Raw genomic sequence first — 27,636 nt, 5'->3', positions numbered from 1 at the left:
TTTCCCCAACACCCTGGATATACCCACCTGCTGTTAAATAAGCATAGTAGCACTGGGACCACCTGGATTCATTTTTAAGCCTTTCGAAGGATTCAAAGGCATCTTTGAAGTTCATCTCTATCATGCTGCACCAACCTGAAAGCAACACTGATTTAACTTCAGGGGAAGTACAGAAATTCAAACTCGGTGTCAACATTATTGGAATACACAGTTCTGTTGTGTTTGTTTTGTTATGAGAGCTGGAGCACGTTTAACAACTATAAAAATAACTGGAAAATTAAAAACAAAAACATATGACACACATTTAAAATCTGATTTAAATTTACTGGAACATTTTGAATTAGAAGATTCCATAGGAAATAATTAATCCACATTTCAGAGCAGGAACAAAATTATATACCAAGAGCTCTCATTTAAAAAATTTAGATACTACATTCTGTAGAATGTTGAAACTTACAAAGCTACTACTTTTTCCATTATTATTTTCTACTGTGACAAGATCCCATTTAAAGGTTGAAGCAACCTATCTTCTCCACTGTAAAGACGTGTATGCAAATTAAGACTATTTATCCTGCTACTGATAGAAGGAAATGAACATGAAATACAGACCCTGCAAACTGTGAAGCTCCACTAAACTGATGAGTTTTTGGCACAGAAGTGGTAAATCCACAGACAAGTCAGATGAGTTTATTTCTAATTTTAAATAATACTCAGTAGGTTAACAGTTTGCCCTTGATTCCACAGTCTACTCTCTGATTTTGCATCACCTTGTACTTGCAGGTAATTTTATTATGAAAAAGTGTTAAATTCTACTTGTCTAAACAAGAAGATCAATACCATAATCTACCCAAGACAAAGGCCAGTAATCTAAAAACCTTTTTTAAAACCCTAGTAAGAAGTCTCCAGTTTGTTTACTGAAGCTGCCAAACTTGAAACTGAGCTATTTATGGTGAACACACATCCAACGTACCTATTTCATATAAGCAGACGTGTTGAATCTCCCTTTGGTCTGTGGCAAGTTCCAAAGCAGTATGAAATGAGGTCAAGGCACTATTAATTTGACACTAACAAAGGTGAAAGAAAAAGAAAAAATTCAGACACCTGAGATTTAAAATTTTTTTGATAATTTAACATTGATAAAGAAAAATTCGTATTTCTTCTAATAGATAGCTAATAAAACCTAGAGGAGTTTGACAGTGTAATAGCTGCCAGGTCAGATCATGTTTCAACCTTAAAAATCAAGTGAGTATATTCCTCCTATGTGCTATTAAGTCCAAAATTCATTTGGTTTGTGTATTAAGCTTTTAAGTTATCTCACTTCTACTTTTACTAGTCATTCCACCTTTAAAAATCATATTTTTAATATCTGCTAATGAAGTTTAGCTTTCTACACAAGAGGATACCTTTAGTGTTTGATTTCATTTATTTTGAACTTTTCACCTCTTCCCATATGCCTCAGAAACCCCTTCAAGCAACAGTTAATAGAGAATTCAAAAATGCTGCATGACACGTAAGAAGATAAAAAGCATATGAGAGAAAAAGCATTTTGATAGAATCATTAGCTAACAACAGCTTAGCAAAAAGAGCTGACATTTTTCTAAGAACTAGAATGATAGTTCTTTTGACAACCTGGTCTTCTTAGTCTGAGATGGGACTTCTCCCTATCAATCATTATGGGGGGGGAATGAAAAGCAATATTTAATTAAACATACTGTATAGTCTAATACAGCCTATACCCGCTTTAATACTGTTCCTGTATTTATGATCACATACATTTATTATAATTTATACAACAGAAGAATTTTTAAGCTCCTCTTTGCTGACTAAGCATGTGAGCAAAAGAAACCCTTGAAAACGCAAACCCACCATCTACACCAACATAACTGAATTCAAAAAATCCTACAAAAATCTGCAGCATTGTAACTTAAGACCAAGCACATACAGAGCTCTGAAATTATTCTATTAGGTTTTCTCCTTTGTCTCACCAGGGAAAACTGGTTTAGTTGCTAAGGAATGATTTAACTGTAAATAATACACATTGCATCAAGACAACACAACTGCCTGCACAGGGAGCCACATCTGTATCAATATAAACACTGTACACTTGGAAAGCACAACAGTGATTGAAATAAGATGCTTGTTGCCAAGGCAGAAGAATATACAACACAGAAAGACAGGTGACTTATATTTGCCTTCAAAACTGACAGGGAGCCTGAGCCAGATGCTCCTTGTTCACTCCTCTACACATGATTCCACTGATGCTGCATCACCCCAACACACCTGCCTGGGAAGTAACTGCTATGCCCAGTCTCACAGAAAAAAAAAAAAAAAATAAAATAACATCAGTTGAGAACTCTATTTCTCTGCTAGGAATTCAAAAGCTCTGTAAATCTATGTTTTCAGTGCTTCTGAGGAAAATTACCAAAAAAAAAAAAAAAAGAGAGAAAATCTAATAGTTAGTTCTCTTCAAAGATACACCGCCTTCTAAACCCCTAACCATTCTGAAATTGAAATCACTTATTCCATACAATGACTACTGGCAATCATTGTCTGCAATGCTGGACACCTGCCTGGGGCAGCACAGGAAATACCAACCACCTTGCAATACACAAGTCCAGTTTGTTGAATATTCAAAGCTTCTAGAACCCACCTCTCTAACTCTCTACATCTCTCACATGTTTTGACATCTACCTAAGTTTTCCTTCAGCATCAAGCTCATTTAAGTATGTTTCAGAGACATTCATTAATAATTAAAGTTTCAATCATCTCCAGGGATTGCAGCAACATCCTGGAATATGAATTACTACTCTTGGTGTTAATTCTTAAATTAATTACTTTCTGTTTACTGCTTAAAAGAACAAACAAAAATAATTACAAAGTCTAAGAGTCTGCAAGTGTAACATCCTGGCTGCACCTGAAATTAATGCTCTTGAGGTTTATAAAGATATATACAAACGCTTGTAATTCCTTCAATAGGTATCACTGACATCTCTTTTGGACATAATACAAACACAAAAAAAGACCAACACATAAAATATGTAATATACAGAACTACAAAACCATAAAGAGGATTAACAAACCTAATGTGAGAAGCCTAGTCTTACATTTCTGGACTTCACATTAAAACTAAAAGCACCCCAACCCAAAAGCTAAGCATCTATAGAGCTTACCAAGACAATTCAGCTTCCTGAAACAGCATGCATTTCCCAGAGTTTTTCTGAAATCTCAGGACAATTTCCTTTTCTATTCTCAATCATCACTCTGAATTCATAAAGCTTTTAAGAAGTCATGCTCAGAAATAAGGGAAAACCAAAAATCAACTTCTAAAAGCTAACAATTTACACCAGAGGACACTATATGGCTGTTCAAAGCCTGTATTTTCTACTCCTTAACACACTAAAACCTATTTTTCCTCAGACAAGTCATAAAATCAAACTAGAATAACACTAAGATATAGTATTTTATAGGAACAAGTAACTAGAAAAGTCAGCACAACTCCTGAAAATAAACCTTGATGTTATGCGTGCTCTGCAAATTTTTTTATTTTAGACACTACTGTGATTTTCTTTCAGAAAATTCATTTAAGACTTCTCAATACTTGTTATTACTCTTGTCCTCAGTCTGCTTTTCTGTACCATATCCTCTCACCCCTAAATAAGAATGATGTTGCTGATACCATAACATCTATAAAAGGTAACTAAAAAGCAAGAGGTGCTTGGAGGCATTACATTCAAGCACATGTTACCACTGCATATTTTGTGCAGGCTGCTCATCAAGCACACTTGATGTACACTTTAGCACACCTGAAAGTGCCACTGTGCTCCACCTGTCAGCTGAAGTATTTGGTACTTTTTCCTTCAGACCATTTACATGCACCTACACCAATGGAAAATATGAGTCAAGCCTCAGAACCTGAGGGGTTTTTTTCAGTTTTGCAGCCAGAGATTTCCTGTTGTTTATATATAATATACATTTTGAGGCTGGAACATGTACCATATAATCACAAATCAAGCACAGAAATGTCCACAAAAGCTGCCTTAGTGAATTATGCAAAAGTCAGTAAAAATGCTACTTTTAACACACAGTCTTTTAACCTACTCTTTGGAAAGAAAAAAGACATTTGATCAACCTAGCACTGCAACCTTTAACTTTCTGGCGCACTTTCATTCCAGTCTTTCCAGGATCTTCCTCTCCTTTCCCTTAACTTGCCCAATTCAATAGTCTCCAAATGTTTTCAGACTTTTCTCTCAAAAATGTGAATCTGGGAGAGAAAAGCTGATAGATAATCTGCTCCACATTTATCACACCTGTAAGGCTACTTCTTTGAAAACTGCTAAGGGTTTTAGTGACTAATATCCATTCATGCTTTTTGGGACACAAAGCATTATTCATTTCTATGCTGTTCATTTGTCTTTTATAGACAGGAAGGTTTCACAGAGATGGTGCTTTCTCCTAGACTGCCTTCCTTGGCAATTTTCTCCTGTGTCAGATTTGTGTCTCACTGTCCAGTCCTGAATTACTGCTCCTACCTTTTGAACAGTTTCCCTGTCTCCAAGGGTCCCTGGGCTGAACTGTGCTACTTACTGATTTTTTTCTCCATAGAAAAGAAAAGACACATACATACAGTATGAAGGCTTCCTAATGGAAGCTGAATATACCATAAGCTGAAGGCTACAAAAAATGTATGCAGGATCACAAGAAAAAAAATTTGATGGACTGGGTGCTAGCAGGCCTTAATGCAAACCCTACAACCATAAATGGAACACACAAGGTCTGAGTAACATCTAAGGTCCTTTTATCCATCTGTACTATTATATTGTGTCAAGGTCCATTAAACGATGACAGATGTGAAAGAAGGACTCTAAAGTATATAAACTTCAGCTCAAGGTATAATTTTAAGTACCTATAGGTTAAAATATAATTCTGGTAAGCCACCTGAAATAATGTCCCATGCCCACTGGGAAGAATTTAAACCTAACTGTGCACTAACAGTTTCAAGGAAGGCCAAATAACTTCCTAGGCTTTGCAGGAGCTTTCCTGACCCACCTTAGAAATGAGGAGGAAATTACAACTCAGCATTTTAGCCTGTAATGTCAGAGTGTCTGTGCACTTCTGGTTCAGAATCACAGAATTGTTTAGGCTGAAAGAGACCTCAAAGATCAGCCCAACCTTTGACCAATCACCACCTTGTCAATTAAACCACAGCACTAAGAACCACATCCAGTCATTTCTTGAACACCTTCAGGGAGAGCAATCCCACCACCTCCCTGCACAGTTTGTTCCAAAGATTAACAACCCCTTCTGTGAATAAATTACTCCTGATCTCCAGCTTGAACCACGCCGTAGCTCAGCTTGAGGCCATGTCCCTCATCCTGTTGCTCACTGACTGGGAAAAGGGATTGATCCCCAGTTGGCTACAGTCTCCTTTCAGGCAGTTGTAGAGAGTGATAAGGTCACCCCTGAGCCTCCTCTACTCCAGACTAAACAATCCCAGCTCCCTCAGCTGCTCCTCAAAGACTTGTGCTCCAGACCCTTCACCAGTTGTGTTGCCCTTCTCTGGACACACCAACAACCTCAATGTCTTGAATTGAGGGGCCCAGGACTAGACACTACTTGAGGTGAGGCCTCACCAGTGCCCCCACACAGGGGACACAGTCACTGGCCCTGCTGGACACAGGGATGTGCAATGGATGCTTGTAAGACCAATGCCCAGATTCAGGACACATGTAACCACAAGTGTGCTGTCCAGAAACCCAGTGCAGCTCCCTATGCCACTGCCACCAGACACATTCCTTCCTTCACTATAATGCCAACAGCATGGAACATTCGGACACAGCAAAACCTCTGTGACTGAGCACCACTTGGAACAAAGAAATGATGGGGGAAGGGGGAAGAGGCTGCTGAATGGAAAAGCACTCATGAGAACACACACATGAATAGCAAAGAAACATTTTAATTCCTGTCAGCAACCAAAAAGCTTTCTGCTGACTAAGGGCATGGCTACACAGCATAATGCACAGCATTCTGCCTGCCTGAGTTAACTTACTTAGTTAACATGGCCGTGCTGTCTCCATTCACTTGGAGCTAAACTTCACTATCTCCATACAGTATCTGGAGTGTATTACACAGTGCATAAGTGCAGTATCATACAGTGCATTAAATAATGCAGTAAGATTACACTTAAACAGCTCTCCTTTGAAATATTACAGTTCTCCAGAAAGGAATTGACTACACAAAACTGACACTTACCCAAATATATTCTCTTTCTTTACACATACACTCAATTTATTAACAACTTATGTTTAGACTTTTGCCATAACTTGCCCTGAAAGTCAGAAGAATCATCTGAATTTTATTCCTCATTACATTAAAATACCAAGTTATACCCTGCATTCATTGTGCAGTTATTCCCTAAAAATTTGATTTTACCATAAGAATGGAATAGGCATATAAATTAATAAAACCCATCAAGGTCTTTCCTACTCAGGCAACAGTAATACTTTCCCAAGAGTGACAACTTGCCTGTGACAATGTAATTCCCAAAATGCACCACTGCTTTCAAAAGACAGCAAAAAAAAGAAAAACAACATTCAAATCCCATGCAGCAATACACCTGAAAATCTGAAAGGGCACTGAAGCCTGTTCCTCTGCTCTGCTACTACCTCTCTGAAAATACTGAGCTGCATTTGAAAGACTTAGCTGCAAATCTAGCAACTAATATCAACATCTCAATTAGCTCTTGTAATTATAATGTTGATATGAAGGGTTTGAACATTCTGGGCTTCTGCTTTTGTGTTAGATTTTCTGGTTCATGTAATTGCTCAGAAAATATTCTGGTCTGATAAAAGCAGCAGCTAGGAGTTGAGTAGTACTTCAAACAGATTCTTAGAGAATAATTCAGCCAAAATCCACGAGGCTGCTGCAGTGTTTGAATAATGCTTTGCAATAGCATTCACAAACACATTTTCAGTGAATACATTTCCGCTCAGGTCAGAGCTCACCCTTAGAGACAGAAAACATCCTGGTGTGACCTCTGAAAAGCAAAGTAGTTATTTAAGGGAAACTACTGCAGAGATTTAGCTGTATATGAACAACCCATAAAACAGAGAGGAAGATAAATACTATGTACTCAGCAGATAATACTCAATTTTAGCTTGACAAGCAAAACTGAAATAGCTCAAGAAATCTGAGTGGCCAAATGCACTTCCTTTTAGCACAGAGTTGCAGAAGTATCAAGTAGCTGAGAAATAATTTCAAAACGTTGTTAATTCAGATAGATCTAGTGGAAGAGCAAGGTCTGTATGTGAACTTGAAACTAGGAAGGACTTATCCAATCTTTCTCATCTTCCATGTACCTGCATCTTTAGTGACAATCTGCAGAAACTTGCACAGTTCATTCACATCAGAAAAACATAAGGAATGATCAGGAGGAAAAATCAGTCTAAAGGATGACAATGTGCAATACCTCTAATCGCTGTATCCTTCCCTTGAAGAACATGAATAGAGAAGAATTTGGATATGCAGATTCTTTTTTGGCAAGAATTTCTTTTGCCTCCTTTAATCCTGCCTTGTTATCGCTGCCATCAAGAGCAAAAAAGGGACGAACAACTGTGTGGTACCACAAGAGAGCTAATCTAAAAGAAAAGTAAGAGTAAAAAGGATTACAGCTTGTAAACAGAAATTTAAGGATAACATTCTGCACAGACAAACTTTTTAATTATTCTGGAAGACAAAGATAGATATGAATCTTGTATTATACAACCTGGTTTTATACTTTAAACACAATACTACTGCCATACATCAACGTACTCTGAAACTGCACCTGAACATACAATTCAGAGCACATTACACAAAGGCAAAGAAACAACTGAGCTCATAGCATGAAAGCAGTTGTCTTTAGATCTCAATAGATTTTAGAAAACAAAAACCCACAATAATACTTTGAAAAATAATTCTTTACTAGAGAGGGAAACAAAAAAAGCCAAACAACAAAAAAAAAAAACAAAACCCCAAAGCAAACAAAAACCCCAAAACCAAACAACAAAAGAAGCCCTGACAAAAATCAACAAAAAGCCCTGAACACACACCAGCAGACACTCCTGAAATCAATGTGAAAAAGAAATACATTCTGTGTTCAGAAAGATAGATATTTACATGACCTACATCACTCCTGGAAACAAAGGCAGAGCATAAAGATTTCCAAGACTATCTGAAGGAGAAAATATTCCCCAAATATATCTTTTTTTTCGTGTTTCAAAACTGACACCTGATGGTACCTGCAGTAGGTCCAGTAATAAAAGCATTGAATTTTAGATAATGGAATAATAAAGCCATTTATGAGGGCTGGTTAAATTAGCTCTGGCCAATCCTTCAGCTCTTGAAAAGAACTGAGCACAGTATGAATTCTTGAGAAAAAGAGTACACAAAAAATACTCCCTTAAAAATTCTATAAGGAACATCTCATTTTACTGAGATGCTAAGACAAACAAACAAAAAAAAACAATTAAAAATGTTTTGTTAGTAGCAAGAAAAAATTGCTAAATGAGACCAGTGAGTCATACTAAGTAGTATGCTCTCCACAGCAGAGAATGTAACTCGGGTAAATTCACACAGCCTTCAGGGGGAGCTTTTATTTACTCTGCTGGCATTTCAATTACAGGACATTAGAACTGCAGGTACTGAAGAATACAGCAAAATACTGACCCAAACCCCAAATACATGTAAATAATTAACAGCAGAGATCTCATACATTAGTGAGTGATGAATTTACTAAATCATGGTATGTTAAACAACAAACTACCAGTTTATTTTACCTGCTGTTGTTTCCTTTAAAGCAACATGACTTTTTGGTTTTGACTTTTTCCCAGTTACTTACTTTTAGTACTAAGTTATCTACCAAAGCATTTCAATATAGCTACTCACGTAGCTAAAGGGGCCTTCATGTCCTTACTTTCACTTGCATACATCAGTGAGGAAAGCCCCTGTAGGCGGTCTCCAGGAAAACCCAGCAGGTTGATGATTTTGAGCAGGTTTGGGGGCACCATGGATATGCAAAGATGAAAAAGTCCATATCCAAAGCTAACAGCACCTTTCAGTCTGTTTAGCGAATCCTCCGTTACACCTTCTGCAGCAATATGATTATCATTTGCAGCATCAGAAGTCAAGGATTCCTGAGTGGTTTTCTTCTGATATATTTCCTGAAGTGTATTAATGTCCGTATAGCACTTATTGTAAATTTTCCAGGCTTTTCGGAGTATCCACCCACCTTTTATGTATGCTAAAAAAAAAAAAATCAAGGAAGAAAGAAATACTTCAAGGACATATTTCAGAAGCGGAACATCCTAAGTAGTAAATGCTATTTTCCAAGCCCAAGATGCTCGCTCTACGTGCAACAACTTAGTGTATAAAGGATTTTGTAATAGCTACTGCTCCCTCAGAGAGGTCTCGCACAGTGGGCACTAGGAAGTTCAGAGTGTACAACCACAGACTTTACAGCAGCACACAAGGCAGAGGCAGCTCTGGTCAGCGATGCAGCAGTACAGCTGTCAGAGAGAAAGAGAGCAATCAAAGAACTTGGTGCTGGATTTTGCTCCACTACAGGGTGCAGATGAATCAGATGCCTAGCAAACAGAGAGAAGCAAAACTCAAAAGAGATTACACCTCCTCTATTAAGCCCAAATTATGGTAAAACACAGTTGATCCAAAAATATGAAGAAAAGCCTTTTCCTTTGGGTCAGACAGTAAGATTTTCAATATTATCACTTCCCTGCCCCTTGCATTGCACACAGTGCCCTACAATTAAGGAAAGGAAAACCCACACAAAAATTACTTGGTTTTGAAGTATTTTGCAGTTGCCTAACTTCCTCAATTTCAATAGCAATGTGGGTACCTGAATTTCCCTAGAAATCTGGTCTTGAGCATTCTTGTTTGAGAATGACGGCATTCTCAGTCTGTGATCTTTACAGCAGGGTAAAGAAAGGCCTGACATCAAAAGAGGAAGATGTTAAATTTGCCTATTTACACAGCAATCATCTTTGTTATAAGCACACCCTTTAGTAATGGTAAGTGTTAAACATGAAACAAATGGAGAATATCCTTGCACACATTAGCTATAAAAAAGACACCAGCATTTTGGCTGTGACAGGGCCCTGAGAGTCAGGAACTGCAGTGACAAAGACCAACTCAAAATATAAGAAGAACATGTTTTAAGCAGCAGTGTTCTAAACAAATATAGGCAGATTTGCAAAGATCAGTGTTATAACTACTGCCAGAATTAGACCATAACAGGTGGGGTGTGTCAAAGAAAAGCAAGATGCTATTAATAGCAAACAACTCTATAAAAGGCTTTGATGCCTTTGACAAAACCCCTCCCAAATCACAAAAAAAGCCCAACATTTCTAAAGAAAGTAACATCACAGACTAGACTGACTCTTTTTGGATTTATGTTATATGAAGAGGGCATGAAGCTAGTTTGACAGTCTTAAAAAACTGTACTGAAAAAGACTGTAAAATTTGAATTCTCAGTTATGACAGAAGCGTTCTGTCAACATCAACCTGGAAGTATTAAAAAAAAAACAACAATGAATCCCCTCTCTTGAGATGAGTATTAAAGCATTAGAATAAAAAAATGAAGCCCCCAACCTTGATTCAGCTGCAGTACAAGACAAACATTACTCCAATTTTAAGCAATTGGGTCAGTTTTTGGCTGCAGAGAGTTAAGTTATGTGATTCACCACAAGATGAATGCTCACACAACTGCGTATAGCAGTGCAGCACACAAGTAATAAGAAAAACCCACATTTTACCTATCCTACAGATAATGATTCTGCCCAGAGCTAACCACTGTGTTCCAATGCAAGCATGAAATGGAAAAGATGTGGTATTGTGGAAAAAAAAGTACAGTTTTAAACTTTTCTTCCACTGGTGTGCTGTCATTAACAGCTCACTAACACAGCATAACCATAATTTATATGATATTGATACACCAATACAAAGTAATATAATAAATTAAAACAAGGAATTTCTGACTTTTCAGATATAAAAGTTAAATCCGGCCAAATCACTGAGTTGATTTCCCAACATGAAAGTAGTCAGACTCATGACAGCTGTGGTAAAAACTAAGAGAAGGTAGTTCAGTGTTGCCAGTAGAAGCTAATGTCATTTGGTCTGCCAACAACTTTATGATGAAACTATTTCTAATACATCCATGAGGGTGGAAAAGAAAATGTAAAAATGTGTTAAGCATGTGAGAAACCAACTTGCGTGGCATCATATGCTTCTTGTCAAACTGTTCTGGGAAGAAAAACACAAGGAATTTTTCTCCCAACCACTGATGAAAAATATTTGTCTCCTGGGTTTTTTTTTTGGGAAATTACACTCATTTCAATAATCTGGTTGCTATTTCTGTGTAGAAATACGAAAAAAACCAAAGAATGTATATACATAAACAGAAAGATAATTTACTTTAAAACACAAAATAATGGATCCAATAGCTCAGCGATGTCAGTAACTAGCAGTCACTGAGGTAGCATTTAGCTGCTTGGAATTTTAACTAAAGACTTCAGGTGTATTTTTTGCTTAGTAGAATAACCCAAATATATAGCATGTTCTGCAATTCTCTACTACCCACTTTTCTCTGAGCTGCAGACAAGAGAGAAAGGGAACAGACACCGCCTTCAGTTACAGCATCCAACCCAGTTATGCAGCTGCAGAATACATACTGAAACAAGGGAAAAAAGCTTGAAGAGGCAAGGAAGGAAAAAATAACCATCACAAACAAAAACCCAGAACTGCGTCAAAAATAGCAAGAAAACTCTTCTGCAGCACAACACAAAGTAGACAGAAATATCTCCTGAATTTCTGCTGACAAGAACCAAACATACTCTTGATGCCATAGCTTGGAATAAAACAAGTCTGCACATCACAGAAAGCATTATATCCTTGACTGAAAATTTTAAGTTTTATTTTAAATAATCTGAATGTTATTTCCCCATTTCCTTTCAGCTGATCAGTGAAGTTTAGTCTGTCTGCCATCTCTTGGTCTTCACTGATTTGGTAGAAACCTGAGATAGGCTCCCACTTTCTATATGACCTTGACCACAGTATCTATAAACTTACAGATAAAAGCACATTTTAAGATTGTGCAAGAGATGCAGGAATGTAAGAAAACATCAGAAACAGCTCTGCAGTTGAAAGGAAGGGTTTGTATCCAACATGACAGGATTACCCTGTTTGGCATGCAAGGACGCACTCTGGTGACCAGAGACTAAGAACTGATTCAGCAGTTCCACGTTCAGCACATTCATTTAAAATTACTTTCATTGACACTCTGTCACCTCCCTGAACTGTCATGAACAGAATACATATGGAGCATCAGAATTTTCCCAGTGGCCTGGATTTAATAGCCTCTTTTATCTTGCAGGCCACAAAGCACACAGATGCTACCCAGCTCCGTCCTAACTCCTCCAACACCACTATGATAACATATAAACTTCTCTAAGGAGAACCAATTGAATAAAATTATTGGTATGGAAAAAGAAAAAAAGACCTAATTTGTAGCAATCCACCTCATTTTTCACCACTACCTACACAAAGACAGAACACCTCTGCAAGTGTACCAGTCTTGGAATGTTTCAAATGATACTATGCTTACAAAACAATTATTTTTACTGAATGTCATATGATGATCTTATGACCAAGTTTTATAAAAAAGACATGCTAAAATATATCTAAACATGAAAGCCACAGCACACCTGATAACTCTTGTTTTACAAACGAGAGCACAGCCAAGTAGACTTGACAGTCTGCTACAATTATTTGTCTTTGTAGACGATCTATCATGGATAGAGTAGATTTTCGTCCATCAACCTGTTTGGAATACACAAACACAGAGCACAGTAAAATATTAATGAAGATAATACACAATACTTGTCTAAATCTGAGAAATTAAAAAACCCAAAATTAACTGCAATTGGTAGTATTGCTACCAATATAACTCAGCATTCTGAAGTTCAAAACTACACTAAAATGTATTAGATTATCAAGCAAAATCCTACTTAACCGAGAAATTTTACACATACACTATCAGTTATTTTCCCCAAGGTTCTACAAATTGTCAGAACAGATTTAAATTTTATTTACTTATTACTAAACGCACAAGACATGCAATTAACAGATATTAGACAGGAAGAGCACAGAAAAGGGTGTATGACAAGTGGCAGGGCAAATACAGTGCCTCTTAAGAGCAGAGAGTTAAGTACAACAGGTTCAACACTTTCCACCTAGCAAACTAAACACTGAAGAGAAATGGCTTCTTTTTCTGCTGTGTCACACTTGGCAGGCTGCTCACTGGATGCTTCTATACAACTGCTTTAACTTGTGCTGAATCTCCATGCTTTATTCTTCCTTTATTATTTAGAATGAAAAATCTAAAAAAGGAAGGAAAATTCCCTAGGAATATGCCAGGCTCACAGCAATCTGCAGCCTCAGCATCACAACTTTTAAACATTACTAGAGCATGGATGAATTAAAGTTAGCCTGAATTAGACAGGCTACAAGCTTCCTGATACAATTTCAGTAGGTCCCAAATTTTGCATGTTCAGGAAACAATTACTAACATCAACAAAACCTGACACTTCAGAAGACACTTTACTCACCTGAGACTATGTATTTTAGAACAATTAGGAAATGCAAGTAAAATATTTGACTGAATTTCAAAATTTATTAATCTCAATGGCTCTTCACATACCAAAAATTATCTTTTCAAGATACAAAGAGGACAGAAAGGAAGTTTTCAGAAAAATTTATTCAATACACAAATTATGTTCTTACATTCTTTTTAATTTTATTCTTGATTGTTTCTATAACTCCAGCTTCTTCACTTTCACAAAGTTTCTCTGTAGCCTTTAAGTCATCACATGCCAGTTGCATTTTCTCCTCTTCAAATGTCATCATGGCATTCTATCAAAAAACCAAGCACATCTGAATGATAAAAACCACGAATACTTTTGTTTCTACAAAAGCTGTGGGATAGTAAAAATTTTCATAAAAACTGGACAATAAAACTTTTTAAACTGAAGTAGTAATACACATACATCAGTGCAAATACTTCTAACATAGAAACACCAAACTAGAAAATTGAGATCTTTACCAAAATATCAAGACAATGAACTCAGAACATACTAAGGAGAAATCTCTATCTTAGCCCTTCATATACAGTCAAACTGAATGCACTGTCAGATTACTTTAAGCAGAAAAAATATTCCTATACATTCATTTTTAATTTTTGTTATGTAAGGCATGATTTGCATCTGTGCAGGTATCTGGTTTTATTCATTCATATAAATAACAGGCCTTCAAAGTCAGTAACAACAAGCAGCTATTAAATTCTTCAAAATAACAGCGACAGTCCCTCCATAGGTAAAAAGAAAAAGAAACCACATCTGACTCCAACTACTGCTGAAGCAACTGAAAAGAGTTTCAGGACAAGTAACTTCTTTTCTTGGAGCTTATTAAACAAAAGCTCTGAATGACACAGGCACACCAAGTGCTGCTGCTATATTTAGAACAGCAGCTAAGCAAGATATTTTCAAGATCCTCTGATGCTGCACTGGTTCAGCACATCAGATAAGCAAGCCTGAGCGATTCTCTCTTTCCTTTCTCCTCCCCACTGACTTAAAAGGAAGTATATGCCCCAGGAGTTTTCCTAACCAGTGTATTTTTCCATATTGTATACTAGAGAGAATTCATATTTATTTCATTCACAAATAATGTATTTTTGGCAAATTATAGTAAATTCTGTCTTTCAAAAGAGTATTACCATAGATAATTTCTGGTGAGATCTAAGATGAAGCAGCAAAGTCAGAATAAAGACAGTCTAAAAAACAAGATCCAAACACCTTCTAATACACCTGCTCAGTTTTTATACACGGCATTATAATTCCTAGTATGTTATATAAAAAAAGCATTTAACAAACCTAACTTGTTCATTATGCCTTTTTAGTAAATCCATATTCTCAGTTCTCATCTATCCAAAATGGAAGTAATGTGAATAGATTGAATTAACAACTTTCACCCAGAAGTAGGGATTGAGAAATCTTCAACAGCAAAAGGTACCAGAAAAAGAGGTATTCATGAGTTTTATTTTAATCAAATAAATAAATAACTCCACTGCTCACTTAAGAGAACTTTTTATTATGGCTCTGTTAATGGAACACATAAATATTTAATACATTTAAGAAGCTGAATTGCAGAACCTTTACTTTCTATTTAAACCACATGAGTAAACAAGCTCTACATTGCACAATGCCTTGTTCTCTAGCTATGTTTAATCCATACATTTGGAAAAATTAGTCTCAGAAAAAGAAAAAGAAAATTAGAGTATTATGAACATATGCATGCATATACAGCAGTGAACCCCAAGAGATGTATACTCTCTGCATTCATCTACTCACCAAAAAACTGACAAAACTGGCTCCAAAACTCATTAATGGGCTATGGTTTCTGTAAAGAAAACAAAAAATAGTTACTATATTTGTACATATTTCCTGTAATAAAGATCCATATTGAATTCCTTTGGTTTAGCTTGTATGTTTTTAAATAAGTCTTGGTGGGTGTTTTTTATCAAGTCACAAAAATAGCTGCAAAACACAATGGAAACAGAAAACCAAAAGGTTAATTTATTTTATTATATTGAACATATCTTACAAAATAACTTTTTCAGGTATTACGATACAGATATTTTAATAGAAACCACTGCCATCAAAACACATTCAGTTCAGGTCAAAAGAAAAAGCTACAGAATATTAAAAATCTGCCAATTCTACTCTCCGCTTGTGATCCACCACTATGATTTTGTCCCAGAAGACAAATGTTAACTGGTTCTATTAGGAGAGTCCCATTTCCGACTACTTGTATGAATTTAAGTTAACCTACCCACTAAAAAAATGTATCTACTACATCATGAAGTTGTTGTAATACAAGGTTCTTAACAGGCTTACAGTTTTGTAGCTGTTTTGTTTCAAGCTCAGAATCCATCTATTTCTACCCTGTGCAGATGAGCTTTAAGATGATTCAACCTATTCTGTTCACACAGCTATTCCCAAAGGGTGAAATCACAGCTAGATCAAAAAATTCAGGCAACCAAAGCCATGGTAATACATCAGACAGGTTTCATGAGGCTACAGTCATGCCACAGAGGAGACACTTGAAAAATTTAAATGTCAGGACCTCAATGGTACCAGCGATTCACATTGTTCAGTGGTGAGCTGCCAGGTTATATAAAAACACAGACTTCCAGGATTTGAGAAATATAATTTGGGCTACAGAAACATATACTGCTACAGTAAAGCAGCCACTTTGTTTTCAACTTTATTCTACAAACATTATATTAAAGCAGAGTTTTAAAATAGCAGAGGTACTTAAAAAGCACAAAGTATATTGCTAAAACACAAATTTCCAGTAGTGAACCCATATTATACAAGACATATTACACAAACTACAAGAGTAGTTTGGCTGTTTGGTGTTGTGTTTTTTTTAAAAGAAGCAGTCAGCAATGTTTCCTCCACACAGACCTTTTCTCACTTTTGATTTCCATAAATATCTAAAAGCAAGACCATGAACAACAATAATGAGAAAGGAAAACAGGGAAGACAAACAAAGCATGTTGTAACAGGAAAAACCTTCCCTTTTTATATACACTGCTCAATTCTGTACATACACCTAAATGTAAGATCAATACAAGTTGTCACATTTTTCCATTATTTTTTCCAAAGGAAAAATAGGTTGGATACTTCCCCCTTTGTTAGCAGGCAACAAAGAACAGCTGCCAGTAAATGTCTCTGCTTCTCAGTACCTGGACTGTGTTCCCCCAGCAGCTGGGTTACACAGGGCAGCAGCAATCAGCCACACAAACTGCACTTGCTGCAGCTGGCACTTCAGCATGAACTGCTGCTCCAGAGGGCACACGGCTCCCTCATAATCCCTTTCCCAACTCATGAGGTGTGTGGGACCATCCAGGAGCCATTCCTACCACCACACTCCCAGCACAACCTTCACCACACATTTCAAGGTCACACCTGCATTGTCAACACCCAACTCATCTAAAACTGCAGAACAGATCAGCACAACATCACACAGATTGTTTTTATGTCTGTATGAAGCTGCATTTATATCACATGTCAAAGAAGCTCAGAAATAAAGCAAATGTTTAGTTTTTGTGTTTCCTCAGACCTATGCACACAAAACACAAATAGCTCTGGGGGGTTTAAAAATGCTAAAGTAATGTTAAAAACTGAAACAGTTAACTACAGTTGAGAGCCAACTGATCTCTAAAGAGTGAAAAATATACTGAAGCAATGAAAATTTGCCCAAGTATTCCACTGCATATTTGTCTGAGTACAGCAGAGTTTTTTCCCCAAGTACATACTTATCTTTTTCAACTGACCTTTCAAAACCGCTTCACACTTGCACTCTTGACACTCACTGCTACTTCTGTTCCCAATTCATCTCCCATGATCAAAGATGAAACAACAAAAAAATCAAGAGCCACTTCAGTATTCCATTCTGAAATTATCAGTAGCTATAATACATGAGGTAAATGTCACCGATCAGTTCTTTTTAACTTTCACTCAATCTATAAAAAGCATTGCCATTACAGCACATATGGGCTGTAGCACAAAAGGACCCTGAAGCAAGGAAACATGATGCATAATATTATCCTGTGTCTGGGAGATGGGTTCTGTTGAGACCATGGAGTTTGGCAATCAAAACATCAAAACTTTACTGTAGGAGTCCCCCACACAGAGTTTGTGTCATCACTAAGGAAAATAAGGAACACTCCTAGCACATTCCTACATAATCACTGGGTAGAAACTATAATTGCAGCTTTATAGGAGATCATTTACTAAGGTAATTTCAGTGTTTAAAATACAATTTTAAGTAACAACCATGTTATGTGCTCAGTCTTTGTTAGTATTACATTGACTGATAAATTCTTCAAAAGATAAGGTCATTTTTTTCCTTGAGAGCTGGGAAAGTTTCAAATGGCACAGTACTGTCCCAGTAAAAACTGAGGTGTGACTAATGATGAGAGTAGGTTTCTGGGAAAAACACAATCCCAGAAAAAGCTCAAGTTCCTTTTAAGTGACCTTCAGCTTCAGACATGAAGTTTCATCCTATTTGACAGACAACTCTAAAGTTGTTAAGAAACAAAAAAATGAGGCAGCACTTGAGAAGATACTAACAGCAAACCAAGGGCTGCATCAATGCTGACAGGAGCCATGGAACTGAATACAAATTAACACTGGGACACTGCACTACCCAAGTTGTCCTCACAACTTTGAAAGCAATACCCTCCATTAAGTAAACAAAAAACTCAAGACTTTTAATTAGCTCAAAGATGAAAGGAAAATAAATCAGTCTCCAGACATATTTTGTAAAATGTTGGCACTTCACCTGGCAAACTAGGACTGGGAAGGTATCTTTTTTATAAGAAACTATGTTATTAACACCATTACTGCAAGATAGCACAGTAAAAGGCCCTACATGCCAATAAAGTCGGCATGTGTAACTCAAGTAAAAATCTTAAGAGCACTGAAGTAGAACTTTCATCTAGACATATAAACTAGCATTACACAAGACATTGCTTCTCCCAGAAAACCCTCACTGATTTGCTAAATATCATATATTTAAAGTATCAACTCACTTTCAGAAGAAAAGTGTTTACTGTGCCCCATATTCACACATGATGATAACATTCAGGGGTCTTAAGATTTGGTTTAATAATGCTGAAATAATACAGCCCAGTTTCATAATAAAAAAAATACAACAGAAGTGAAGCACACAAAAACAAACAAACAAAAAAAAAAATCAATTGCTTCTGAGTATTTTCTTTTTTTTTCCTACAGCTATTTCCAAGACAGTATTTCACTTCTTCACATCAGCTTCTAAAGCCACTACAGCCTAGCTCAGGTTTAAACTTAGAGTAATATAATTAACTTGCCAAGACTTCCTCACTGTTTTTCTGGTCATTGCTACTTTAACCACAGTCCATCAGGAATTCCAGCCATCATGCTTAGAGTGATGCTCAGGTTGAAAGAAAACAAATTAATTTTGTCCACTAAGTGGGAGAATAAAGCAAAACGGCACAATTCATCTAAGTTCACAGATAAATATAGAAGCAGGAACTAAATATAATAACTAAAACAAGGCATAAAAATATGTAAATAGAAAGGTAAGGAATTTACTGCAACAACATACAAATCCTTTGGTCATTACTCCATCACAGATTATTTTAAAATGTGTTTAAGAAATTGTTTGTGAGACTACAAACATGACAGAGCCACATATGTACACCTCTCATCCAATACTGGTAAATGAAATGCACATGGTAATAAAAGTGTCATGGAAGCATTACAGTATTAAATCACATTGAGAACTGCAAATATCAGACCTAGGCTTAGTTTACATTTCATAATCAGGCCAAATTTGTTTTGTTAAATGAGCCCTTAGCATACAATTCTATTTTTACTAGAAATACACAAGCAAAAGAGAAATTCAAGAATATAAAAACAATTCTGTGGCCCTGCTTGATCCAGTTTTTATCCAATTTGTTTTGTCCTTCTGCAAATTAACAGGAGATTGTTTTGCTCTAACTTCAGGCTGCGAACTTTAGACACAAACATTAAAACACTTGAGATTAGAAGAAATTGTAACTTTAATTTGAAAACTAGTTACAAAGGCGAGACAAAAGCTAGTTACATCAGCAGATTTGTACTAACTCTCCACTTGCACTCTCTAAATCCGTCAGAATTGGGGACTTAAGCAAAACCTTTTTTTCCAGCCTGACTAAATTCACTTTCCACGACCAACTACAGCAGCTTAACTGACATCATGTAACTTTAACACCTCGAAAATCCTGAAGTAGGTTAAAACAAAAACGTATCTATCACAACAGCCTGAAATATTCTACCAGAAGCAGCAGATCAATGAGTGGGTGCACTAACACAAGTAAAAAGTCTTTAAAGCATTTGCATCTTTCACAGAATTAATTTAGTAAGATCTGCTTACACCTCTTCTGCCATCTCCAAATCCGACTTCTAACCTCTGAGTTATAAACCCAGATTTTAGTTTAGCTTTCTGACATCTTCCCTTGGGCTTCTAGGCACCAGATACTGCTCTACATGACAAACAGATCTCTCAACCTCCCTCTACCCTTTCTACCACTTCCTCTGGCAGCAATACCTGTCTCTGTCACGAAGGCCACAAAACTGAGTGTCACACTCAATGTGATCATCTCTGCATACTCAGCTCTTGGAAGATTTAAACTGCAGAATGCTTAAAATATTTCTAATCTATCTAAATAGCCAGAAAACTGATGCTGGTTTTATATGCATTATTACTATTCTCTGCCCAGAAAACTGATGCTGGTTTTATATGCATTATTACTATTCTCTGCCTAGCATTGAGCAATGAAATCTCACCTCACGGGGGTACACATTTAGAATACTGCTACTAAAAATCACTTCCCTTACAAATACCTCCCTTTTCTATACATCCATCTAGCAGCTGCTCCCCTGCCCGTGGCTGCAACAAACAAAAGCACACAGGGTTGCTAGCAGGGCACTCACGATTTATTCTCACGCTGCCAATCGAGATGCTATCATCCTTTGCCCAACCAAGTGACGTCAGCTCCCGCTCTGCTGGCCTTATCTTTAGGGAAGCTACTGCAGCAGCTACTAAATCACTTCATTTTTGCTCTTAAGGCTCCTTTGCTGAGGTACACAAGCAAGAATTTCAGCAGTGGTTAGACAGCCCATACATGGGTCATAATCTATCTACTGATCAATGCTGGCTAATGTCACCTTGCCTCAACTTGCATTTGGCTCAAAAGTATTTTGGGCCACAGAGCATTTTAAGTTGGTAGTATGAGGTTCAAATACCTATTCATAATAGACTTCTGGTCCATTACTAAGTCTGTGTGTCTGTTAATACACCTGATGTAGCATGTCACCTTTAAATTAATTTCAGGTTTTTTAAGCAACCATAGTAAGACCTTTCCCATTTGCACCAGCTTCCAGTTCTTCCAGTTCTGCTTTACCCTAGCAGGCTGAACATCATGTTTTTCTACACTAGTCTCATGCTTTAAATCTTTAAACATTCTGTCTCATAATCACATTTCTCTATATAATCTTCATTTTTTTCTGTGGATATGACCTTTCTGTATACATTTTACTTGCCATTTTGTACCATTTCTCTTTCCATTAAGATGGAAGTTGGAAACTTTACCAAGCCTTCTCAGATGTTAGAATCATTCACACAGAGTCAAACAGTCAACAGGAGATTGTTGGATTTCTTGAGAGATAATAGCCCTGATCTTATGATTTATGGCCTGGCAGCCAGGAGGGCCAACCATGTGTCCTGGGGTGCATCAGGCACAGAGTTGTCATCCAGTCAAAGGATGCAATTGTCTGCTCTGCACTGGGGCTCATGTTCTGTGCTGTTTTAGGCACCACAATATAAGAAAGACAGCAGGCCATGAGAGAGCATCCAAAGGAGGGCCACAAAGCTGGTGGTGAAGGGCGTTGAGGAGAAGTCCTATGAAGAGCAGCTGAGGTCACTTGGCTTCTCCAGACTGGAGGAAACAGAGAGGAGACCTCACTGCAGCCTACAACTTGAGGGGAAGAGGAGGGGCAGACACTGATCTCTTCTCACTCAACACCAGCGACACGCCTCAAGGGAATGGCACAAAGCTGTGTCAGGAGAGCTTTAGGTTAGGTATAGGAAAAGGTTTTTTACCCAGAGGGTGCTGGAGCACTGGAACAGGCTCTTCAGTGAAGTGGTCACAGCACCAAGCCTGACAAAGTTCAAAAAGTGTTTTGGACAATGATCACAGGTACATAGGGTGATTCTTGGAGTTGTCCTGTGCAGGGCCAGGAGTTCAATTCATTGACCTGATGAGTCCCTTCTAACTCAGGATACTCCATGATTTGACAATTTATGTTGTGAGTCAACATTCAGTGAAAAACTCCTGGCTTTATTTAATGCAGTCTTCCCTTAGCTGGAGGAAGTTTTAAAATCATTTTTGAATTGCAAATGCTCTTAAGAAGTGAAGAATCAGCAAAAAAATAAGTTCTTTTGACAGTTTCTTTCCTTCTTATATGTCTAGAAATCCACAAAGCTGCAAGGGGAAAAGAATATTCCAGTTCAGCTTTCTTTCTAGTGTCAGGGTGGTTCACCAAACCAGTACCATCCTGGTGCCTGAGGGTTCCATCTTCTCTGTCCTTGGTTAACCTCGACACCTCTTGCAGCTTCCATAGATACTCAAAAGTTCAAAGTGATGAGAACTAGGACAGAGTCAGAACTGTTCAAGCTGAATTCAAAGATTGATATCTGACAGTTTCAAACACGAGTTAGCACTGAGGGAACCTAGTACAGCTACAAGCACTAAGGACAGTGGTGCTGTCTAGTAAAGATCTACAAAAATATCGCATCAACTGTGTTTGGTATTTGGTTCATGATCAGAATGTCATCACCACCAGCAGGTAAAGGATCTGGATTTCTACAAAAAATAAACTTGTGAAAAAGTATATGCAGATATACATGCTATATGTAGATGATTTTTCAAACTCTACTATCTTCCCTCAAGTATAATGTAAAACAACAACACTCCCAAACAACATCTGACAAATCATTAAGTGCTTCAGTGTGATAGTCAACGCAGTTCCAACTACGTGTTGTATCTGGCACACAACTGAATATTCATCTTCTTCAGATCCTCTGTAGATATGTATATGAGCTGGAACCACTGGGATACGAAACACCAATACAGAAATACAGAAATAATGGTTCTGTGGCACATGACTTCAAAGTACCACCACTCTTAATAGGCAAGACTTTACTGGGGTGGATATGTGTAGGAAACACAGATGCAATTCCAGGCCTGGTTTCCTCAAGGACTCCATTATGACCAGCTTTCAAATATAACTAATTTTAGGCTCAGCAGTCAGCTTTCTTTTCACAGTTTCTTTCTTATATGCTTAGAAATCCACAAAGCTACAAGAGGAAAAAGAATACTCCAGTTCAATACTTAATACTTTATAGCAGATGAAAAATGCAGACGAGCAAAGAAAGATACATACTGCCTGTTTTAGAGACAAGCTTGCCTACTGTCCCATAAAGACAGAAGCATTAATTTGAATTCTTCACAAGATCTTTCACAGGGCAAATGAAGTTAAAATCAAAGTAACAAAAAGCAGAATTAAAACCAGCAGTCTCTAAAAAATAGTTTTAGGTAGTTTAAGTGATGTGGCTACTGAAACAGAAGTTTTGCTGAGTATCTCCATTCTTCACTTCTACAATTCATTAATAACTATTTAGCTTCTGAAACAGAGCTGAACTACCTGCATAGGCAGTAGCTTAGAACTGACACCTTCTACAAGAAAGGTCACCTGAAATACAGACAACACACACTCATATCAAGTTGGAAAAGCTGCATGCCATCAGACATCTTTGACCTCTAGTATCATTAATTACAAACATTGATATTACATTATGGAGAGCTTCTAAATTCTCCTCATTTTGCTTACCAGCCCCATTTAGAATGGGTTTTATTGCATAATTCCAAGCACATACCTACAAAAATACACTGATTAGGACTGCATGCAAACAAACAAATAATAGCACTGCTTAAGTCCTTGCAAAAAGAACACATTCAAGACAAGCACAGAACCAAAAACTCTTGGGAAAAACAAGTGGCCCTCACTGCAAATGTCTTCAGAATTCAGGTTTATAGGAAGTTGAGCTTAATTTGATGCATCTTCTCTCCTATGTGAAATCCAAATTTTCATACAGTTCATCTGCAATTCAGTAAGGGTTTATTAGTTCACAGCAAGAGGAAACGTGCTACAAATTTTGGAATGAAGGACAAAGTTTTTAAATTACTCTGAAAATCTCCAGCCCAAGAGAGCAGTTATCAATTTATGAACCATGAACTATTAATCTTATGAAGGGATTCCTATCTATTCCTTGCAGGAGGTGTTTAAAAGCCATAATCAGAAAGTACACTGAACTCAAGAGGCATTTCTTGATAAAATCAAACAAAGAAAAGCCTGCACCTGGCAGAAAAGATTGGCAAGTTTCTGCATTTAAGATATCTTAAGTAATAAAACCTTTTAGATAACCAAGAGAAGTTTGCAGAAGAAATAATTATTCACCATTTCAAGGGAGGATTAAACTGCATTTTGAGAACAGGAATCTTAACAATTTTACTCCCTAGTAGTACTTTAAAATGTAAGAAGCATCACATATTTAGAATTCCCAGACTACTTCCAGATTCACACTACTGGGAGAAAGCAATGGCACAGCACAAGCGAAAGTGGAAGAAAGGAAACCACACTGAGTGCTCCTTAACTGGCACCTTAAAAAAATTACACAACACAAAAGCATGCAACCAAAACCAACAGGTTCCTTAGATACACAGAACAACTGAGGGCTTCAAAAGAAAGAAATACTCAAGAAGTACCTCATAGGGTGCACTTCCACATGACATAGACATGGCAATTATAGACAGGGTTTAGTGGAGGTCTTGGCAGTGCTGGGTTAAGAGGTGGACTTCGTGCTTATGCATGTGAGGAATGCAGGACCTTGCCTGTCCCCTGCAATATTCCAGTTAGTTCTATAGAACAGTATTTTGTGTAACAGTATTTTGTGTAGCAGTATATTCTGGAGACAAAAACAGGTTAATATGTTTAACCTGTTGCAGGTACACAATAAAGCGTTATTCCATTTTTGTTGTTATTAAGGGGAATGTTTTTAATGTGTCTCAATCCCTGCACTCCACTTCCAACCATCCTTTCTGTAAACAAGATTTAAATACATAAGTACATCATCACTATGAAGTTCTATTTTAAGTCAACCAAAGTCTTTTTTAATCATACAGACAACAGCACTATAGTGCATATTAATTATTTAGAATGTATGCGCAATTACAGCAGCTCAGTCTCGAGTGGAAGACATCAGCCTCAAGAAAAGGAGCAAGGACAGGTAGGGGCAACCTCTTCTTTAAGCCTGACTCACACAGCTGCATTAATGCTGCTCCTACTTAACGCAGAAACCTAGACATGATGTGTGTGGGGATTATGAACATAATCTTACAGCCCAAAGATAATCACAGCAGCACTCTCAGACCTTTTGTTGCTATCTATTTTGCACGCTGAAGACCGCATCAGACCACACAGGAGCACCAGAGCGAAAACCCCCCAGGACATATCTCCAGCCACACGTGTGTGTTTACACATACACGACAGCCAAATGCAGACAGCGCTACCCAGGGACCCCCTGCTCAGCCCTTCTCCACTCCTCCAAGGCGCCACACACTCCCCACACCACCCCCGAGCCCTTGTGGCCAAGAAGGCCAACAGATTCCTAGGATGCATTAGGGAGAGCAATGCCAGAGATTAAGGGATGTGATCCTGCCCCTCTACTCAGCCATGGTGAAGTCAGGGCACATCTCAAGTGCCCTATTCTAGCTCCCTGAGTACAGAGGAGCTATGGAGCTCCTCAAGCGGGTCCAGCAGAGGGCAATGAGGATGACTGGGGGACTGGAACACCTCCCTTACGGGCAAAGGCTGAGGGAGTTGGGCCTGTTCAGCCTCGAGAAGAGATGACCCCGTCAATGTGTATAAATACCTAAAGGGAGGGGGTCAAGAGGATGGAGCCAGGCTCTCCTCGGTGGTTCTAAGCAGTAGGACAAGAGGCAACGGGCAGAAACTGATGCACAGAAGTTCCACCTGAACGTGAAGAGGAGCGTCTTTACTGTGTGGGTGGGTGACCCTGCATGTGAACAGACAGCTTGTGGAACCTCCCTCACTGGAGATGTTCAAGAAGGGTCTGAGGACAATCTTTGCCATGTGCTCTAGGATGACCCTGCTTGAGCCGGGTGGTTGGACCCGGTGACCCAGCGCGGCCCCTTCCAACCTGACCCACACTGTGATTGTGTGAAACACGCGGGTCCCTTCCCCATGGGAGCGCTGACCGAGGCAGCGGCAGGCAGCACCGACCCTTCCCGCTCCGAGGGCCGGGCAGGGCGAGGCTGCCGGCGCCGGGGCCCCCTGCGCGCCCCGCGTTCCCGCCGCCCGCCCGCGGGGGCGGAGGGAGCCGCGCCGCGGGAAGGGGCCCGGCCAGCGGCGGCGGAGGGGCGGCCGGCACTGACCTGTATTTCTTGAAGAGCTGGTCGGACTCGCGGAAGCCGTTGTTCAGCAGCATGTTGATGCCGGCCAGCGCCAGCTCCGAATCCTCGATGGGCAGCGGCGCTTCCCCGTCCTCCCGCTGCTCCGAGCCGGCCATGACGATGAGGAGGCAGCGGGACCCAGCCGACTCTCCCCTACCTTACTACCTACGTACCTAACTGCCTACCCACCCGCCCACCCCTTCCGGGGCAGCCCGGTGCTGGCTCGGCGTGCCTGCGGGACGAGCCGACAGCGCCCGGTACCCGCGGAGGCGCGAACCCGCTGCTGCCGCAGCCGCTCCGCACCCGCAAACGCGCCGAAAGCGGCGGCGCCCGCCCCGCGCCCCAGCGCGCAGGCGCCGCCACGAGGCCGCGCAGGCGCGGGACCGGCGCCGGGTGAGGGGCCGGGGGCGCAGCGGCTGCGGGGCCGCTCCTGCTGTGGCGGGGCTGCGCTGAGGGCCCTGACCCATGGCCGGTTTCACACACACTGTCTGGGTTTGGAAGGGATCCACGAGGGTCTTCGAGTTCAACTCCTGTCCCTGCACAGACACCCCAGAAATCTCACTATGAACTCGAGGGCATTGTCCAAAGGCTCGTTGAACTCTGGCAGGCTTTGTGCTGTGACAGCTTCCCTGGAGAGGCTGTTCCAGTGCTCCAACACCCTGTGGGTGAAGAACCTTTCCACAGAATCACAGAATGAACTAGGTTGGTCAAGAACTTTGAGATCATCAAGTCCAACCTATGACCTAACACCTCTTCATCAACTAAACCATAGCACTGTGTCCAATGTTTTTTTAAACATGTCCAAGGACAGTGGTGACTCCACCACCTCCCTGGGCAGAGGGTTCCATGCCCAATTACTCTTGCAGTGAAGAATCTTTTACTATAATATCCAACCTAAACCTCCCTGACACAGGTTCATTCCCTCGAGTCCTGTCACTGGTCACCACAGAGAAGAGATCTTTATCTGCCCCTCTGCTTCCCTTCACAAGGATGCTGAAGACTGGGATGAGGCCACCCTCAGTCTCCTCCAGGCTGAACAAGTGAAGTGACTTCAGCTGCCCCTCATAGGGCTTCTCCTTCAGACCCTTCACTGTCTTCACTGCCCTCCTTCCAACACTCTCTAATAGCTTAATGTCTTTCTTATATTTTGGCACCCAAAACTGCCCTCAGCACTCGAGGTGAGGCTGCCTCAGTGCAGAGCAGAGCAGGACAATCCCCTCTCTTGCCCGGCTGGCCATGCTGTGCCTGATGCCCCCCGGACAGGCTTGGCCCTTCTGGCTGCCAGGGCACTGCTGATTCTGCCTGTGACTGCTGTACCCCCAGCTCTGGGGATGGCACAGTGAGCACCAGTGGGAGAGAGGCAGGCACTGATGCCTGGCATAGGGGTATCCATGTGGGGAGCTGCCCCT

At 39.2% G+C, this 27,636-nt stretch overlaps 1 protein-coding gene across 2 annotated transcripts in view; it reads right to left on the bottom strand.

The window, feature by feature from the left end:
- Nucleotides 1-26,534, bottom strand: part of TTC39C (tetratricopeptide repeat domain 39C) — a 36,834-nt gene extending 10,300 nt beyond the window's left edge. The window contains exons 1-8 of one of the 2 annotated variants that reach the window (XM_064435422.1): nucleotides 26,210-26,534; nucleotides 15,453-15,501; nucleotides 13,831-13,959; nucleotides 12,753-12,867; nucleotides 8,923-9,277; nucleotides 7,466-7,634; nucleotides 971-1,064; nucleotides 28-135 (exon numbers count right to left, since the gene is read on the bottom strand). In XM_064435422.1, the coding sequence (XP_064291492.1) occupies nucleotides 28-135; nucleotides 971-1,064; nucleotides 7,466-7,634; nucleotides 8,923-9,277; nucleotides 12,753-12,867; nucleotides 13,831-13,959; nucleotides 15,453-15,501; nucleotides 26,210-26,343 (1,153 nt within the window). In that variant the 5' untranslated portion in view covers nucleotides 26,344-26,534. Of the gene's footprint in view, nucleotides 1-27; nucleotides 136-970; nucleotides 1,065-7,465; nucleotides 7,635-8,922; nucleotides 9,278-12,752; nucleotides 12,868-13,830; nucleotides 13,960-15,452; nucleotides 15,502-17,443; nucleotides 17,633-26,209 lie in introns of those variants that run through there. The other variant, XM_064435432.1, reaches the window with a different exon arrangement.
- Nucleotides 26,535-27,636: the final 1,102 nt, after the last annotated feature.

Source organism: Passer domesticus, chromosome 1, assembly GCF_036417665.1.
Source record: "Passer domesticus isolate bPasDom1 chromosome 1, bPasDom1.hap1, whole genome shotgun sequence".
Taxonomy (NCBI): Eukaryota; Metazoa; Chordata; class Aves; order Passeriformes; family Passeridae; genus Passer; species Passer domesticus.
This window is presented reverse-complemented; position numbering and strand designations above follow the sequence as displayed.